Here is a 19,432-nt window from a genome sequence, read left to right on the forward strand (position 1 = left end):
TATTTTTATTTGACTCGTTTTTATCTCTGGTTATTTGTACTCCTTTAGAAAGAAGTCTCTGATCTTTATTGTTGGTTGTTTTTTGTTTGTTTTTTTGTTGTTCAGTCATCCCTGGCTCTTCATGATCTTTTGTGGGGTTTTCTTGGCAAAGACTCTGGAGTGGTTTGCCATTTCTTACTCCCACTCATTTTACAGATGGGGAAACAGAGGTGAACAGGGTTAAGAAGTGACTTGCCCAGAGTTCCACAACTAGTAAGTGTCTGAGGCCAGATTTGAACTCAAGAAGATGAATTTTTCTCACTTAGAGGCCCAGTAATTTATTCACTGAATCAGGTAGCTGTCATTACATTTTCTTTTTAATTTATTTATTTTGCCTTCTTCCATTTCTGTTGTTTGAATTGTGTAGGAAGGGAATAATGCCTTCAGGTCTGGTTTCCTTTCCAGTAATGTTTCAAATGTCCCTTTATCATTGAATATCCATGTTTTTTCATTTATATTTAGGTTCATTTTTTACAAGATAGGCTATCTCAGACTGCATCTTAAGTTCAATTCCTCTTCAGGACATATTATTCTATCATTCAATGGCCTAGATATTACCCTCAGTGATTCTAGGGGCTCATACCTGCTTACAGGAAGATTCAGAGCTCTTTTTCCTCATATTTATTGGCATGTTGTGGGTCTCTCTCTCTCTCTCTCTCTCTCTCTCTCTCTCTAATACACACACACACACACACACACACACACACACCACATATACACACACACACACACACGAGATTGCCTCTATTTCTGTTTTCAGTACTCTATCTATCTTACCTCATAACTTTTGTTCCTTTACTCCAATAAGCTGTTTAAAAACAACATTAAACTGCTTGCATTTTTGTTCTTCTTCCCAGGTTATTTATACCTTCTAAATCCAATTCTCCCTGAGCAACAAGAAAACTGTTCGGTTCTGCACACATATATTGTATCCAAGATCTACTGTAATCTATTTAACATGTATAGGACTACTTGCCATCTGGGGGAGAGGGTGGAGGGAGGGAGGGGAAAAATCGGAACAGAAGTGAGTACAAGGGATAATGTTGTAAAAAATTACCCTGGCATGGGTTCTGTCAATAAAAAGTTATTTTAAAAAATTTTTTTAAAAATAAAAATAAAAAAATAAAAACAGAACATTATTTCAGGTTATCACAGCCAGAACAAATTTCTACCTCTTGGAGTTTGGAGCTCTTTGGCACTGAATAGATGGAGGAGGTGAGGTAGGAGTTTGGAATTAATCAGCTTGTGCTTCCTTGCCATTGGGATTGTCAGAAGGGATTGTGGTCAGTGGAGAAGAGGGCACCGAATGGCCATATGTTAGAGGTTAATTCATGAAGTTTTCATCTTGTTTGGTTTCTTGTGTTCTGGACTATGGAGACTGCTAAAAGTGCTTTATCTCCCATGTAGACTTCTATTTTGGAAGGATTTGAGAGGTTATAAGATTGGATAGATTACTAGTTCTCCATCTTATTGACTATATAATTTAGCCCTATCAAAAAATACCTTGAGGACTCCAGCAAGAGGACTATCAGAGTGGTGAGTTTCCTGTTCATCAAATGTACTCTCTAAGTCTGAGTTCACTTTTCCTTGGACATTTTATGCACTGATAAGAGATTGTCAGACACTTTCAGGGAAATGTTTTATACCAAGGAAATCACCACATAGTAAAATACACATTTTAAAAATCTAATTGTTTGGTTGACTAATAATCATGGGAAAGCACACTAGTGGTATGGTGCCTCTAGGTGAATCTGCCTCAGTTAAATCTTTCTCCAGTCCAATCCATCCTCCATTTAGTCACTAAAGTGATTTTTCTATACCAGAATGTCTAGCCATGTTACCTCACACCTGCCACTCAAAAAACCCCTGTAGTTCCTTAATGCTTCCAAGAGCAACTATAAAATTCTATTTGGCATTCAAAAGCCTTTATAATATAGCTCTACCCTTTATCTTTCCATATTATTATTGACATGTCCTCTTTGATTTAGTGACAGTGGTTTAGCTGTCCCTTGGAGGAGAAACTACATTTCTCAGTTCCAGGCTTTTTCTCTGGCTATCCCCCATTCCCATAATGATCTCCCCCCCCACCCTTATCTCTACCCATCTGTTTCTTTGGCTCCCTTCAAGTCCCAACTAAAATCCTACTTTCTATAGGAAATCTTTCCTAATCCTTTTTAATTCTGATGCTTTACCTGTTATTTATTTACTATTTATTCAGCATATAGCTGAATAAACAAATATATACATATTTGTTTGTTTATTGTCTCCTCTATTATACTGTGAGCTCCTTGAAAGCAGAAACTGTCTTTTCTCTTTCTGAAGCCCCCGTGCTTAGACACCTAGGTCGCACCTAATAAATATTTATTAAATGATTTGTGAGCTATGGAAATAGATAACTGCTTCTTAATCTCTCAGAGTTATGCATAAAACCTTGTGGAAAGGTATATCAGCTAAGTTTTGAAAACCTGATTTACCAACACAAATAGGAGGTGGTGGAGTGGTTCCAAAACTTGTGCTACATTTCCATAAGTTTACTAATACTTAGGTTATACATATAATATCATTTCACATATATGTTATAAATATAGATTACATTATAATTATAAACTAAATATATTTTATGTAAATTTATAATATAGGATATGTTTTATAGTACATATTATATATGTATGTGTGTGTATATATATTTTATGAGGCAGCTAGGTGGTGCTGTGGATAGAGCATTAAGAATTGTCATGAAAATCTGAGTTCAAATCTGCCTTCAGATATTTACTAGTTGTGTGACCCTGGGCAAGTCACTTAACCTCTATTTGTCTCAGTCCCTCATTTGTAAAATGGAAACACACTGGAGAAGGAAATGGAAAATTCTTTATCAAACATGACTGAATGATTGAACATGTTTTATAAGCACATAAAATATGCCATATATTAAAGTCTAACATTTAAGCAATAATGATATTTAATTATACCTTTTTTTACTAAAAGAATGAGGAAATTTCAATATTTGCATGGATGTTTCTAGGATTTCAACAATTTCCAATACCTGGAGATCATTATTCATAAAGTCTACTACTTAATGAGGAAACATCACCATCTAGTGGTGAAAATCTCCAAATTTCAGCAAGGAAACATCTATTAGGGAACCTCTGGGGAGTGTCCTAAAGATATGAACGTATAGGATCATAACATTTTAAAGACAGAAGACATAGAGATTATAGATTTAAATTTTCAAGTACTTCACCTAGTACAGGAGAATTTAACCTTTTTTGTGTCATGGGCTTCTTTGGCATTCTAGCAAAACCTAAGGATGATACCTCTGAATGGCATTTTTTAATGCATAAAATAAAATATATAATATTATGAAGGGAGCCAATAATATTGAAGTTCCATTATCAAATTTTTTAATGGGTTCAGGACTTCTGGGTTGTAAGATGAAAAAGGTATATAGCAGTAGATATTTTCTCTTATCTCCTCATCCTCTCAAACCTCTCCAAAAATTATTCCCCAAAGATAAAACAACTATAGCTATCTTCATAATTGAGGACACCCAGAATTTAAAATAAGGTTTTAAAAAAAAACCAAGAAGTGATGTTTACTCAACATCCCTTTCCCCACTGTACACCATGCCACCAGCAACAAGACTATACTAGCCAACTGAAGGATGCAATACATATGGACTTACAAAAAAACCTAGGCCCAAACCTGGGGGATCTCTTATCCATTTTTTCCCAATACATTAATGAAAGAGTCCAAAATGGTTATCTTACTAGTTTTGATTGCATGAAGAATACAGAGAAAAGAGATGACTTAGATAATTATAACAGTCAGAAACAAGAGAATGATATCCTAGAGTAGTAGACAGAAAGAGAAAATGAACAAAGAAGAGAGTGAGAAAAAATCTTTCTGGAAAAGGGCATCAAATTTTTTTTTTAAATAAAAAATGAACAAGACCACTTGAAGGAGAACAAAGAAAGAGAAACTCTATGTGAACAATGAAAAAGAAGAGGCAAAATTAAACACTCAGATGAAACAAAAAAAGGGGAAATATCAAGCAAAACTCCAAAAAAAAAAAAAAACAGATTTTTAAAAAATGAGAAGCGAGGCTAGGAAGGGAGAGGAAGAGAGCTAGCAGGAATAGTTTATTTTTAAAATGTTAAAATCGTTTATTTAAAAAGAATAAACTAGGAGCAGCTAGGTGGCGCAGTGTACACTTCCTAGCTATGTGACCCTGGGCAAGTCACTTAACCCCAATTGCCTCAACAACAACAACAAAAGGATATATAAAAAGAATAAACTAAAGTAAGTAAAGGGACTATTTATAGTATTACAGCAGAAGAATGGAAAAATTGTAACTTGAGAAAACCAATATTAGAGACAAAATGAAGAAAATATAAATCCATTTTTCATAACTTTAACCATGAATGAATCAAACAATTCAATAAAAGGAAAATGAGGGTCATATTGAATAAGGGAATAACAAAGCCCTATAATCTGTTGCTTACCAAAAAAATACATTTCAACAATAAAGAAAAACATAAAATAAAATTGAGGATAAGGAAATTAATTAAGCATCAAATGAATCCAAAGAATCTAGAGTTGTAATCATACCATATAATAAAGTAAAAACAAATATGAAAAAATGAAAATGGGAAAAATGAAAGGCAATAAACAAGTGAACTATATCATGCTGAGAGGAATAATGCACAAGGCAATTCTGTATTAATAATAAACTTAGGCACTTCAGATACTTTAGATTCCAAAATGATAAAAGGAATATTAACTGAGCTTCAACAAGACATAAAAGCAAATATTCAAAAAATAAAAAGGAAGTACAATGAAACAGCATTATTCTAAATTAATACCAAAGTACCACCAGTAACAAACTTATGTTCTTCAAATGCTAAAGCATTTACTTGCACATGGTACTGGTGGTACAAATTAATAAAGGAAATACTAAGTGACCTACAAGAAGACAATAACTACAGTAACACAATAACTTTTGTTTGTTTTTCTCATGGTTTTTCCCTATTGTTCTGATTCTTCTTTCACATCATGACTAATATGGAAATAAGATTAATATGATTATAACCTATATCAGAGTGCTTGTTGTCTTGGAGAGAGGGGAGGGAAGGGAGGAAAGGAAAAAAATTTGAAACTCAAAATCTTATAAAAGTTAATAAAACAATATTTACATGTAATCGTAAAATAACGAAATACTATTAAGTGGGGGGCAAAGAGAAGAATCAAAATATCCAAAACCAAATGATTATCTACATAAATATAGAGAAAAGTTCTTGACAAAGTGCAAAATACTCTTTTATGTAAAAAGTTTACAAAGTATCATAAAAAGTATCTACCTAAAATCAAAACAAGTATCATGCAAAGAGGATACACTAGAACCTTTTCCAATACATAGAGAAGTAAAGCAAGCATGCCTCTTTGTGGTTTAATATAGTTCTGCAAATGCTAGCAAAAGCAATTAGACAAGAGAAAGCAATTAAAGGCATAAAGATGGGTAAAGAGGATTAACCTTATTAGGTAAATGATAAGATAGTATATTTGGGGAATCCTAAAGGATCAGCAAAGATACTGAGAAAAGTAATCATAGTTTCAGCCAATTTAGAGACTACAAAATAAAGCCTCAAAAAAAAAAAAAAACTGCATTTCTTTAACATAATAACAAAATCCAAGAAACAAAAGGAGAAAGAAAAAAAAAGCAACTATAAAGTATAGAGTGTCAACCTACCAACGCACACAAGTGCTCCTTATAGAAATAAATTATCTATTGGAATATTCAGTCCTCATGGCTAGGATATGTTAATATAATAGTACCAAAGTTAATTTATACTATTGATGTTAAACTAATTAAGTCACCAAGAAGATACTTTATTAAACTTGACAAAATAATAACAAAATTCATTTAGAAAGATAAAAGATCTAGAATATTAAAAGAAATAAAAAAGATGTAGAGATAAGGGGAAAATAGTACTTCAAGAAGTCTTCTAACTATATTATAATGGCATAAACAATCACCAAAAACATTATTTTTAGTTAAATTAGTTTAAAAAAAAATAAGACACAGAGAAATGGAAAAGATTAGACAAAATGAGAAACAACTTCACAAGCCAGCATTTGATAAAACATAAATTACCTAGGAAAAAAAAATCTTTGTTTTAAAAAAAAAACTGCTGGAAAATGGGGGGGGGGGGGGAGTCTAGCAGAGATTAGCATTAGATCAACACTTTATTTCCTATTCAACACTACATTCTAAATAAATGCAAAGCCTAAAAACTTAGAAGACAAGACCACATGCTTTTCATAGGAAGTGGGAAAAAGAATGAGCAGGAAAAGAAATCTCTTTTTTTAAGAATTCATCTTAATGGAAATGTTACTAAGCATTTCATTGCCTTCTTAAAACGAAGATAATGAACATAATTTAACCTTATCTGTATGTCTCAGAATCATCATTATGGGCATACATTATTTTACTTTACAAAGATTCCCCCAGGAACTATTGAGATAGTCACAGCTAACTGTGGAGCAGCTAGTTTCTCATTTAAAATTACTTTTAAGTTTTATTTATTTTGATACCTTTTTAAAATAAAATTTGAGGACTTAAATGTTTTCCCTCTCTCTAGAACCTCCCCAACTCATTGAGAAGAGAAGCAATGTATAAACCTGAAATCTTGCAAAATATTTCCATATTAGCAATATTACTCAAAAAAAAAAAAAAAGCAAGAAAAATAAAGGGTCTATTTAAAGGTGACTTCATCTATTTAAAGGTGACTTCAAGTTAAGGAAGAGCAGATATCTCTACTATATCTTCCTCTAACCTTCTCCAAGGAAGACTTTGATTCATGCCAGGAAAGCAAATAGGAGATTGGGGCCAACAACTCTTCTCAGAGAGAGGGGGTATTTTCAGACTAGAATTATATCTTGTTCTTTATTACTAAACTAGGGAATATAATATTTAGGTTCAAGCTACACTCCATTCTTTAATGTGGAAGGAAAATCCTAAACTTTATATTAAAGATTTGATTCCCATATCACCAAATGTCAACTGCACAATGAATACACAGAAAACTGCCCCAAAAATGCATTTATTCAGAGAGAAAATATTAATGAGGGGAAGGGGAAAGGATATATGAGAATATATACAAGTTACTCAGATTTGATGTTTGGTTTTGTATATATTTTTGGGAGTAGGGATGTTTATTTTGTACCAACTTAAACTGCCGTAAAATAGGCACATTTCTAAGTTATTTATGGCTTGGCTGACTAAATTGATCTAAACAGACAACCTTTTTATTATTTTTTATTAAAGCTCTTTATTTACAAAACATATGCATGGGTAATTTTTCAACATTGATCTGTTCCAAATTTTCCCCTCCCTTCCCCCACCCCCTCCCCTAGGTTGTCCAATACATGTTAAATATTAAGCAGAACATCGTAAAGGACGTTTACGACTTCCCTGGGGGCAAGCTTAGAATCCACAAGGGGGAGATGTAGCTTTGCATATCCATCAGTGAGAGGAACTGATGGGATAAGCGGCCTCCCAGGTCGCAAGGGTGACAACGAAAGCACCGAGTCTCTGGACCGACACTGACGACAAAGAAGCCCGACGGCCTGGCCGTGACGGGGAGAGGGGGAGGCAGTTCTACGCATACTCCGGGAGAACGGGCGCGCATTGGGCACTTACGAACACGAGCCAGAGCCCGCCCAGAGCCACGCCCAGCAAGGCCGGCGCGATAGAGATGGCGCAGGGGGGCTGGGCCCCGCCTCGTTTTTCGACTCCATTGCACCGACACGTGGGACAAGGTGCTTTCCGAGAGGTATACGAGCCGGCCGAAGACACGTTCTTGCTGCTGGACGCGCTGGAGGAAGCAGCCGCGGAACTTATGGGGTGAGAGGGTGAAAGCGAAGCAGGAGACAGGAAGAGGAGAAGGGAAGGAAAGAGAAAGAAGGGAACATCATTTTAGGGGCGGGGACGGATTAGGTGCCGGAAGTGAGGGGGCGGGGCGGAGAGGGCCGGAAGTGCGATTTGCTATTGTTTAATCGCATTGACTGCTTGCTCTGGCAGTATGTTAGCTTTGGCTCCGAGTCTCGTTCAGTCTTGGCGTCTTTTTTCAGTCGTGTCCACCTCTTCAGTGGTGACTCTATTTGAAATTTTCTTGGCAGTCCCTGGGTAGTTGCTATTTCCTTTTCCAGCACTTTTTACAGATGAAGAAACTGAAGCAAAAGGGGCTAAATAGGAGCAGCTAGGTGGCGCAGTGGATAGAACACCAGCGCTAAAATCAGCGGGACCTGAGTTCAAATGTGGTCTCAGACACTTAACACTCCCTAGCTATGTGACTCTGAGCAAGTCACTTAACCCCAATTACCTCAGCAAAAAAAAAAAAAAAAAAAAAAAAAAAAAAAAAGGTGGGGAGGGGGAAGTGATTTATCTGAGGTCACACAGTCATTCACTGTCTGAGGCTGGATTTGAATTCATAAAGCTCCGCCATTGGACCCACTTGCATTTAGAATTAGGGAAATAAAGAAGAGGTAATAAAGAAAATGCAGATCTGAAAATAAAATCAAATTTCATTAAAGGAAAAAAATTGAATTCGTAGTAGATTTCTCCCATAATGCAAGTTTGATTTGGAGTCTATTATTTATATAGATAAATGTAACCAAATAATGTGGAATTTATTTTGTAATTTCATATGATGTGGGAAAACTTTCTACTATTGCAAGAATTTGCAACCTTATATATACAACCTTATATAAAACCTATACAACCTTAGAGAGTTACTGAAAGCACTAAGAGGTTAAGTTCACTGTAAGATAGTAATGTATGAAAGGTAGAATTTCCAGCCCACAAGTGTTCTCTATCATACCACACTGTCTCCCGCGGAATTAATATTAAACTCTTAAATTGGATGATACTAAAAAAGCACTATCATCAGACATGCAAGTATCTCAGTGTTTCACCACTCTTCTCAGTATAGGGAATTCCTTTGGCACTCTAAAGTAATAAGTACCAAGGGTCCTCTACTTTCTAATACAACATATTATAGAATTAAATCTCTAAAATAATTTTAGAAGACTAGAGAAATTAACACTTAATAAATATTCCTGTTTTTTCAGGGAATAAGTACATCGTTTTTGTGTAATATTTCATTGAAATTACCTTAAACCCATCCAGAGATACCACCAGTATACGATTTTTTTCCTAATTCAACAAGACACTATATGCATACACAGAATAATTCTGCAATTTTGAGGTTTATAATATTAAGCATACAAAAATTATAAGTATTTTTACATATGGTTAATATTCTATAGGGAGGGATTACAGAATAGAAGAGATTTTGCTAAAACTAGTGGATTCGAACTGATGCTGAGTGAAATGAGCAGGACCAGGAGATCATTATATACTTCAACAACAATACTATATGATGACCAGTTCTGATGGACCAGGCCATCCTCAGCAACGAGATCAACCAAATCATTTCCAATGGAGCAGTAATGAACTGAACCAGCTACGCCCAGAGAAAGAACTCTGGGTGATGACTGAAAACCATTACATTGAATTCCCAATCCCTATATTTATGCCCACCTACATTTTTGATTTCCTTCACAAGCTAATTGTACAATATTTCAAAGTCTGATTCTTTTTGTACAGCAAAATAACGTTTTGGTCATGTATACTTAATGTGTATCTAATTTATATTTTAATGTATTTAACATCTACTGGTCATCCTGCCATCTGGGGGAGGGGGTGGGGGGAAAGAGGTGAAAAATTGGAACAAGAGGTTTGGCAATTGTTAATGCTGTAAAGTTACCCATGCATATAACCTGTAAATAAAAGGCTATTAAATAAAAATAAATAAAACTAGTGGATTACTTTTGGTAGAGTCCATTTTGATTTTATTTTACAAAATGTAATATTTTCACTTCAGAGTAGAGATATGCCTTGAAATAGGATCAGGATCTGGCATCGTGTCTGCATTCCTGGCTTCAATTATTGGCCCTCAGGCTTTGTATGTGTAAGTATCAGATATACCAAATAGTATAAGAGTAATTAAGTGAAGTATAGTTATTTGAATGAAATATTTTGTGTTAACATTTACAAAGTACATATGTTTGATATTTAAATGCAATAGTTAAACACATAAAGGATATAGTTGAATAATATGCCTTTTCTGATAATTAAAAGTATACCCATGACATGAATTTGGATCTAAGTTACTCATCTCTAGTTGTTATTTTTATTTACTTAGAAGAAATGATACATAAAGTCCCTTCCAGCTCTAATATTCTGTAATTCTGAACAATTTTATAGTGATACCAATGTCAGGATAAAAAAGCCCACTAATGTACATGTTTTCTTGTCCATTATTATAGCATTATACTTTTTCTTAACACTTTACTTACTTACAAAACATATAGATTTCTTGATTTCTGTCCTAGATTTGCCATACTAATTTGGAAGGTTTTAGTTGTTTCTCAAAGGTTACTTTATTGTTTTTTTATCTTTTTTTTTTTTTTATAGGTGTACTGATATCAACCCTAAAGCAGCTGACTGTACCTTGGAGACAGCACTGTGTAACAAAGTTCACATTCAGCCAATAATTACAGATTTGGTGAGACAGTAGTCCTTTTCCACTGCTGGTATAAAAGGTGTAGGTAGGCATAAGGAGATATAAAGAGTTAGATACATAGTGGGTAGAATCAGGAAGATCTATGTTCAAATTTTGCTTCTAACATGACTACTGGAGTTATTTAATTTGTCAATGCCCAAGTAACAGTCTTACTTCACAGGGTTATTGTAAAGAGTTAAGATAACATTTAAAGTAGCTTTTAAGAGAATAATTGTCCTGAATAGCTGGATTTCATGGATAGTTGAGGCTTCATTCTTTAAGTACTAAATTTTAAAAAAAAATTTTAACAATTTTGAATGGAAGTCTTTCTAAAATGTAATGTCTTTGTAACTCATGTACAGAAAATACTTAATCCTGAGTAATCCAGAAAAACATAACCATTATTTAAAAAAAAAAAAAAAGGCAAAATGATATCTCTGCTAGACAAAATGAATCTTAAGGACCTCCAGGAAAGAAAATTTAGCACTCATTCTAAATAAGCATGTCTTTAAAAAAAAAAAAATCATCTACTTAACACTTTTAGATCTAAAAATTTAATTAGAATTTTGAAAGTCGAAATCTTTGATGTATACTATTTCATAATTTCTGACAGAATTTGACATAATGTAACAAATGAGATGCTCTAGGGCAGCCATTGTATAAAGAAGCATTACTTTAATTTGGGGGAGGGGGAGAAACTAATATAAAAACCACAGATGGGGCACAGAAATTCTAGAAGCATAAATTTTTTTGTCAATAAATTCCACATACATCTTTTTTTTTCTAGTTCTCGATCAGAAAATTGTACTAGGTTTTAAGTACCTACAAACTGCAAATATTTGTATCTCCAGTTTTCTATAATCTGCAAATTCTGGCTAACCTTTACTTCATTTATAAAAATATACCAAAGTGCACAAAATGGATTGTTGAACAGCAATAACATACCCAGATGTGTTTTGCTTTTTTTGATTAATCAGTTTGCATAATGTGTGAGATTTTAAGATGTTTCAGGTACTGAAACCTGCCTTGCTTTGCAGTACATTAAGTACATTTTTTTTGTAAGAATACAAATGACATTATCAAAAGCACTAACATTTAACCTCAAAGCCAAATTGACAATTTTGATTTGTATCCAGGCCAAAGGATTGTTACCAAGGTTATTCAGGAAAGTTGATCTTCTCGTATTTAACCCACCCTATGTAGTAACGCCTTCTGAAGAGGTAAGAAATGTGTAAAAATTTTAAATGAACTTTAAGTTATACATTGGCTAGTATTGAATTTATTTTATGTTATCATTCACTTCTCTTCAGTATGGGTTAGCATCAGTGAAATTGGCACCTATTCATCTCTCCATTGTTACATAGTTAAATGGGTAAAAACTGCCTCATATTGGTCCTAATTATCATAGTGTAAGAGATGGAAGAATAAAGAGACTACCATTGCCATATGCTCCTTGAGACTTTAGGACTCCTTTACTACATGACCTACCCTTTCCTTAGTAATAAAAGAAAAAAATTTAAAAACTCTTTGGTTTTAGATCTATTGGATGTTTTATACACATTCACCTAATTAATTGCAGCTTCAAAAGAGATTCAGAATGCTAAGTTATCCCTGCTAAATGAAATTCTCCCTAGTCATGCAAGATCTTCATACCTTTCAGGATTTTCAGAAACAGTGACAAATTCCACAGTCAAGATTAAGCCAGGGAACAGACTATATTCCTTGACTTATCATACAGAACAATAGTAATCAAGGGATGCTGTGTATTAGTCACTGCTAGAAGTGGAGAATACAGACTCAACTATGAAATAGGTTCTACTTATGGAAATTTATATTATTGTATAACAATATTATATTATTGTATAACAATAAGGGAAGACAGTACACATAGAGAATATAGTTATGGCATGGAGAGTCTCAGAAATGTTGAACAGATCCACAGAATAACTGAATAAAAGCAATTAAATGCTTACTATGTACCATGCACTATGCTAAATCCTTGTAATTAGATAGTATTGGTCTGATTACTATTCTCAGTTAGCAAAAGGTAAAATGTAGATGGGAGAGAGGATATACATATGGCAGAAGGGCATTTAGCAAAATCTCCAGGATGTATGGGGTTTGAAGTATGGGCTGGGGCTGGGACGGTAAAAGAGAATTAGAGGAGTTTCCTTTCATTTATCATTCAGGACAGCTCAAATCCAAAGCAAAATTTCAGAATTTAGTGAACATGATCAGAAAACTATGGAAAGGATTGTATAAATAGGTACAAAGGATAGAGAATCTACAATACTGAAATAATATGAAAATATTTTAAAAGTATTTGAAATGATTAATCTCCATGATTAACTTATCTTGGTCCCAGAGTAGAGAGATTTTATATATATATATATATATGCTTCCTCTTCATTGAAAGGGTAGGGAAATACAGAAAAAGAATATGGTTTATAATGTGTAAAGTATTCACAGTGTCAGTTACTTACATACTGTTTTTTTTTCGTTGAAGAAAATTTTATTGTGGAAAGGAGGGTATTAAGGGAAAATATGTTAGAAAAAATAAAATTAAACAAAAACTTATCCATAATCTCTAAATGACTAACAATTTGCAATTAAGCAAAAGCTATTTAATACAAACTTTTTCTCAGAGTCTTCAACCTCTTTGCTCTTCCCTGCATCTTTAATACAATCTTTAATTCCTAACCCTCATAGTTATTTTCTTTACCTTTAGATTCCTGACACAACATTCCTCAGTTTTCTTTATTAGCTTATATATCTTCTTTCTAAACATAGACACTCATCAGGGCTCTTCCTAGAACCCTTTTATTTCCCTACAATTTCTCTTCGCTATTTCATTTACTTCTACTGATTCGATTATCATCTTTGAAGATGACTCCTTAATATATATTGACTATATATATATATCAGTTCCACTTGAAAGTCCTTTTGGCATCTCTAATTCTACCTCTCAAAAGCTATAGTGTTTTTCCCCAAACCCAAACGTCTTTACTACTTGAGTGCACTACCATACTGCTTAGGATCATAATTTCAGTCATCCAAAATCCTATTAGATGCTAAATCTTGTTGAGTTTTTGATGCTTTTTGACACATCATTACTAATGAAGATTATCAGACAGCCCTATTTTATGAACAGCATTGATTTGATTATTTTTCCCAGAATGACAGAAAGTAGATAGGAGATGAACTTTGTATATATTAATAAGGCACTTGTCTCTGATAAGTATGTGAAACATGGCCTAAGTTATGACCTCTTATCCTAACTTGTCCTTGTTTACTTGTTTCAATAGTGTCTGACTCTTTATGTCAGGATTATTTGGGGTTTTCTTGGTAAAGATACTGGAATGGTTTGACATTTCTCCAGTTCATTTTATGAGGAAACTGAAACAAATAGGACCAAGTGATTTTCCCAAAGTCACACAACTAATTAGTGTCTAAGGTGAGATTTGTATTCAGGCCTTTCTGACTCTAGACCTAGTGCTCTATCCACTACTTGCTCTCATATCCTAACTATAGAATAATCTTAACTTTCACACAATTCAAAATTTTTTCTCTAAAGTAAATGCCCCATTACTTTGCTCAAAAACTTTAAGTGTGACTCCCATCAGGCTGAAACTTATTACTAATAAATAGGCTCATCTTCCTCTCTCCAACAATATTTCCTATTTTCAAGTATCTTGTAATCCAGCCAAGCTTTAGTAACTTCCTGTTTCCCCAATTTAATATTCTGTTTCCCACGTCAGTGCTTTTAAACATGCTTATTTATTTCTACCTTTTAGAGTCCCCTTCTTTCCCCAAGGCCTAGTTCAGATATCACCTTCTTCTTGACACTTCTCCTGATTCACCAGCTGTGTTCTCTTCCCTCTTCTATTGTTCATAGGGCTTTTCAAACTCTATCCCCTTCACTCCCAACCCTGTTTTATTCTCCTGTGTTTATACTACAGTTGAAATTTCTTGGAGTTATTTTTGTCTTTGTATAGCCAGTTTTTGTAGCATGATGCTCTACACATATTTGTTTAATTGAACTGCAGTAGATATTTAAACTGCCATTTTCATGGAAGATCAAGTCAAATTGAGAGATCATAGAACTACTACCACTCACCAAGGATTACATTATTAACTTAATTATATTAAAGTTGTATTAGGATTAGACTATTATGAGTTAAGTTTTTCCTACCCTGTATTATTATCATAATAATCTTGCTTAGAACTAGAGGAACCATAGGTATAGACTTTATAAATGACAAACACTGGAATTAAAAATGTTCTTACAATTTTAGAATGAAAAAAATGTTAGACATCCTCCTTGCTTTACAGATAAGGAAATAAAGGTCCAAAAAATCATTTTCTGAATTACAGAGATACTCATCATTATAGGTTTACTACTTTACATAATAAAGATCACATTAATAATGAAGATAATTAACATCAAGCTTACAGCAGTGAACTGTTTCTCATTTCTTTCCTTGATCTCACAAAAGGCCCCCTACACTTCAGCTTTAAATGCTAACGGTGAAAAGAAAACACAAAGGGAACAAAATACCTAAAAGGTGAGTTAGGATGCCTTTCCACAAAATAAATACCTGAATAGTGATTAAGAAGGCTCATTTTTATCTCTCTGATTCAAAGAAATGTCAGTGGTTATGGTAAGGTGAAGGAGACAATCAAAGCAGGCTTTTCCCTGAGATTTCCTGATCTGTCAAATTCTTTATGGAGGATGTGTAGGGAAAAAAAATGGGCAAAAGTTACACCAAATGAAAAAACATAGATGGGGTTACAAATTGTTGGGAAGAAGCACCCACTTAAAGTTCACAAATCCTCCGAAGTGGTATCCCAATTTTTTGTCACAACCTGATAGACCAAATGAATCCTGAGCCCTCCACTGCTGAAGGAACATAGCTGCTATCACAGCTCTAAGATAACATATTGCCATCTTGTATATGAAATTACCATGAGTCATTCACAATATATCTGCTCAAACTCTTTACTTCCAGACCTGAAGCTAATGGATAGGGTTTTTTTTAAGTGTACCTTTATGTATATTCTTTAAAAGTTATGTCAGTTTTTAAATAGAATTTCTTACATGTTTTAATGCCAAAAAAAAAAAAAAACCAAACCCTTAAAACTCCTTTGTTTCCATAATATAGTGTGCTCTCTAGCAGTTAATCTAGGACTTTAAATTTGAACTTTCTCAAATACTGTATAAGATTTCTTAACATTAGTATAAATGTTTATAGAAGTTGTTTCCCAACAAATTATTAATAATGGAAATTTAATTTCCATTAGAAGAATTTCAGTACTTTGAAATTCCAGATAATATGTTTATTCAATAAAAATAAAAAGATTTTTTCCAACTCATAACATAGGTAGGAAGTCATGGAATAGAGGCAGCATGGGCTGGTGGCAGAAATGGCCGAGAAGTCATGGACAGATTCTTCCCTTTGGTTGCAGACCTCCTATCACCAGAAGGATTTTTCTATTTAGTTACTATTAAAGAAAACAATCCAGGTAATAAAATTGAGTTTATCTTTCAATGATTTACTTAGCTGAAATTATGTAACAAACTTTCAAAATATAAATAAGATAATGGGATTTTAACACTAGAGAGGGACAAGATATAGTAGTTTTTGGTATATTCTACTTGTTTGGGAATTAAGTAGTTTTATTTTAATCATTTTAAAGCAAAATTCATTTTGATTTTCTCAGATGTGTATACTGCGACTCCAACATAAAAATGTTTATAACTTTTTCCAAGTACCATATCTTCATTGCAATAAACTCATCTCTAATCATCCTGACTATAGTTTTATTAATTTCTTTTATGCAACTGATCAGTTACTGTTAATACTATATAGGTTTTTTCCTACCTTGAATTCAAAATCTATAATCATGCTATTAAGTCAAGAATGTCAAGGGAATCAATGAAGGAAACTGTGAAGAAAACAGATTAGCAGTATCAAATTTCAAATTATGTTACAAAGCAGTAATCATAACTATCTGCTACTGATTAAGAAATGTAGTGAAGGATTAGTAGATTGAATATATGATATATAGTAATAAATGACCACAATAATCTAGTGTTTGATAAACCAAAAGACCCAGAACTTACTGTTTGACCAAAAAAAAAAAAAAAAACAGAAAAACTAGAAAACCTAGGTATAGGCCAACAACTCATACCATTAACAAGATAAGGTCAAAATGGATCCATAATATAAACAAAAAGAATGATAGAAGCAAATCAGGAGATCATGGGGAAAAATTTTGTCTCTCAGATACATGAATATGAATTTAGAGTTTTTACTAAAAAGAGATAGCAAGAATCATGAAGGTAAAATGGGTAGTTTTGATTACACAGAATTAAGTTTAGGGGACAAATAGAACCATTGTCTACAGTGGGTTTTTCTGATGAAGACCTTACTTCCCAAATATATAGGGAACTAAGCCAAATTTATGAGAGTCATTCCAGAATTGACAGATGGTCAAAGGATATAAACAGACAGAAGAAATCAAAGTTAGCAAGTCATGTGAAAAAAATGTTTTTAATTGCTAATTGAAGAAATGCAAATTAAAACATCTTTGAATGACTACCTCACAATTATCTGATTGGCTAACATGATAAAAAAGGAAAATGACAAACTCTAGAGAGGATGTGAGAGAATAGGTAAATTAATGCACTGTTTGGTAAAATTGTGAATTGGTCTCAACCATTCTGGAGAATAATTTGGAATTATGCCCAAAAGGCTATAAATACTGCATAGTTTTGACCCGAGCAGTATCATTACTAGGTCTTATCCCAAAGAGATCAAAGAAAAAAAGAAAAGGACATATGTATACAAAAATATATCACCTCTTTTTGTGGTGATAAGGAATCAGGATACCTATCAATTGGGAATGACTGAACAAGTGGTATATGATTGTGATGGAGTACTTACTGTGCTATAAGAAATGAGAAGCAGTATGGTTTCAGAAAAGCTTGCAAAAACTTACATAAACTGATACAGTGAAGTGAGCAGAACCAGTAGAACTTTGGTAATACAATAATATCAATATTGTATGAATAATCAACTATGAAAGACTTAGCTACTGTGATGCAGTGCCTTCAAGACATTGTTGAATGATTAATAATGAAAAATACTTTCCACCTCTAGAGAACCGCTGAACTCTCAGATTGAATGAAGCTATTGTTTTTCACTTTTTTTTTTTTTTTTTTTGGTAACATGATTAATGGGCAGGGAATGCTCTGGAGAGAAAAAGAGAATTTGGAATTCAAATTTTTTTTTAAAATGTAAAAATAAAATTTCGAAATGAAAAACTACATATGAAGCAGGAAGATGAAAAAAATAGCAAGCTGGCTTTGCTGTCAGAAAAGCCTATGTTCACATCTTACTGTTGATACATATTTGCCCTGTGACTGACAGTAACTTAAGGTGATAAGTTAAAAACTAGTTGCTGATCTGTTTTTGTGGAGAGTTTCTACATGAGTAGTATCCCATACCAATGAAATAAAGAGATACTCCTCCCTTTAAAAATTGCATTCATTTCTCAAATTCACTTATGCTCTTTATATTTGAAATTAGTTTGCTTTTCTGTTACTTCCTAAGAGACTATTTCTTCAAAAACAAATTATACATTCTATTCCAGGAAATAAAATTTTATTATCAGAAGTAGATAACTGTTTTGAAACTAAAACTAAACAAGTTGAACACTAAAAAGAAACTCTATTTACTAACAACAAATATTTCTTTACTGCCGTATTTTCAGTGAAATATTTGAATGACTCTGTGATCTCAGCAATTTCAAAGTTCCCTCCAATGATCAAGATTGAAATTCATCCTGTGTAACTCTTGTCTTTATCTTCCCATAAGTTTACCACAAAGAATCCATTCAACATTTTGGTTACATTCATTAAATGTAAATGTGAACATTTTAGAAATATTTATAAAATACATAAATATATTTCATAAAATATATATGATGTGTAAATATAGATAGATAATTAGTTAATTGGCTATAAATATAACCATGCCATAGTTCTGCAACAAAGTATTCCTTATATGCATGAGTTGTTTGTTTTTTGAAGGCCATATCAGCAGAGCAGAAGTTCTGCCAGTTTATTATGCTTTTGGGAAGACTTATGGCCCTGACAAAAAACAAATCTATTTTTTGAGGAACAACACAGCTAATGTGGAGAGATTAAATGACAGTATAGTTGGCCATTTAAATGTTAGGTTTGGGGCCAAGGCAACTCATGAAACAAAGATAAGTACAATTGAGCATGTATGTATCATGAAACTGGCACTATATTTGTATTTTTGTATGAGTGTTGTACCTGTTATGCAGTCAGTAGTCAAAATAAAATTGGGGGGAAAACCTATTTGTAATAATTACTACTTTAAATTATTATTTTTCACTTCCTAAGCAAACTACTATTATAAAATAGTAAGCTACATAATAAAACTTAGAAAACTTTTAAAGTTTGTAAAATCTATTTGCCAGGTAAAAGTTTTGGGTTTGTTTTTTTAATATCCTGTGATTATAATCCTGATTTTTTTTCCCCAGCAAATATTACAATTAGATAAATTTTACCAAAATAGTTAATATGATTTTACATTTCATTTTGATTTCAGATGAAATTATGGAAACAATGAAGAAATATGGTTTACAGGGTATAAGGGTACTTTCCAGACAAGCAGGAAGAGAAATTCTTTCAGTTCTAAAGTTCAACAAATTCTAATAAATTAATGTGAAATGTT

General features: G+C 33.1%; 1 protein-coding gene across 2 annotated transcripts; it reads left to right on the forward strand.

Annotated features, from left to right (window-relative positions):
• The first annotated feature begins 7,770 nt into the window (after nucleotides 1-7,770).
• Nucleotides 7,771-19,432, forward strand: N6AMT1 (N-6 adenine-specific DNA methyltransferase 1). Of its 2 annotated transcripts, none has more exons than XM_031959247.1 (6): nucleotides 7,771-7,942; nucleotides 9,984-10,070; nucleotides 10,577-10,667; nucleotides 11,801-11,884; nucleotides 16,046-16,187; nucleotides 19,307-19,432. In XM_031959247.1, exons 1-6 carry the CDS (start codon nucleotides 7,794-7,796, stop codon nucleotides 19,411-19,413), a joined length of 660 nt encoding a protein of 219 aa, XP_031815107.1. In that variant the 5' UTR covers nucleotides 7,771-7,793; the 3' UTR covers nucleotides 19,414-19,432. The 2 variants fall into 2 exon arrangements, with proteins under 2 accessions (XP_031815107.1, XP_031815108.1); XM_031959248.1 differs by lacking the exon at nucleotides 19,307-19,432 and adding an exon at nucleotides 16,386-16,741.

Source organism: Sarcophilus harrisii, chromosome 3 (assembly GCF_902635505.1).
Source record: "Sarcophilus harrisii chromosome 3, mSarHar1.11, whole genome shotgun sequence".
Lineage (NCBI taxonomy): Eukaryota > Metazoa > Chordata > Mammalia > Dasyuromorphia > Dasyuridae > Sarcophilus > Sarcophilus harrisii.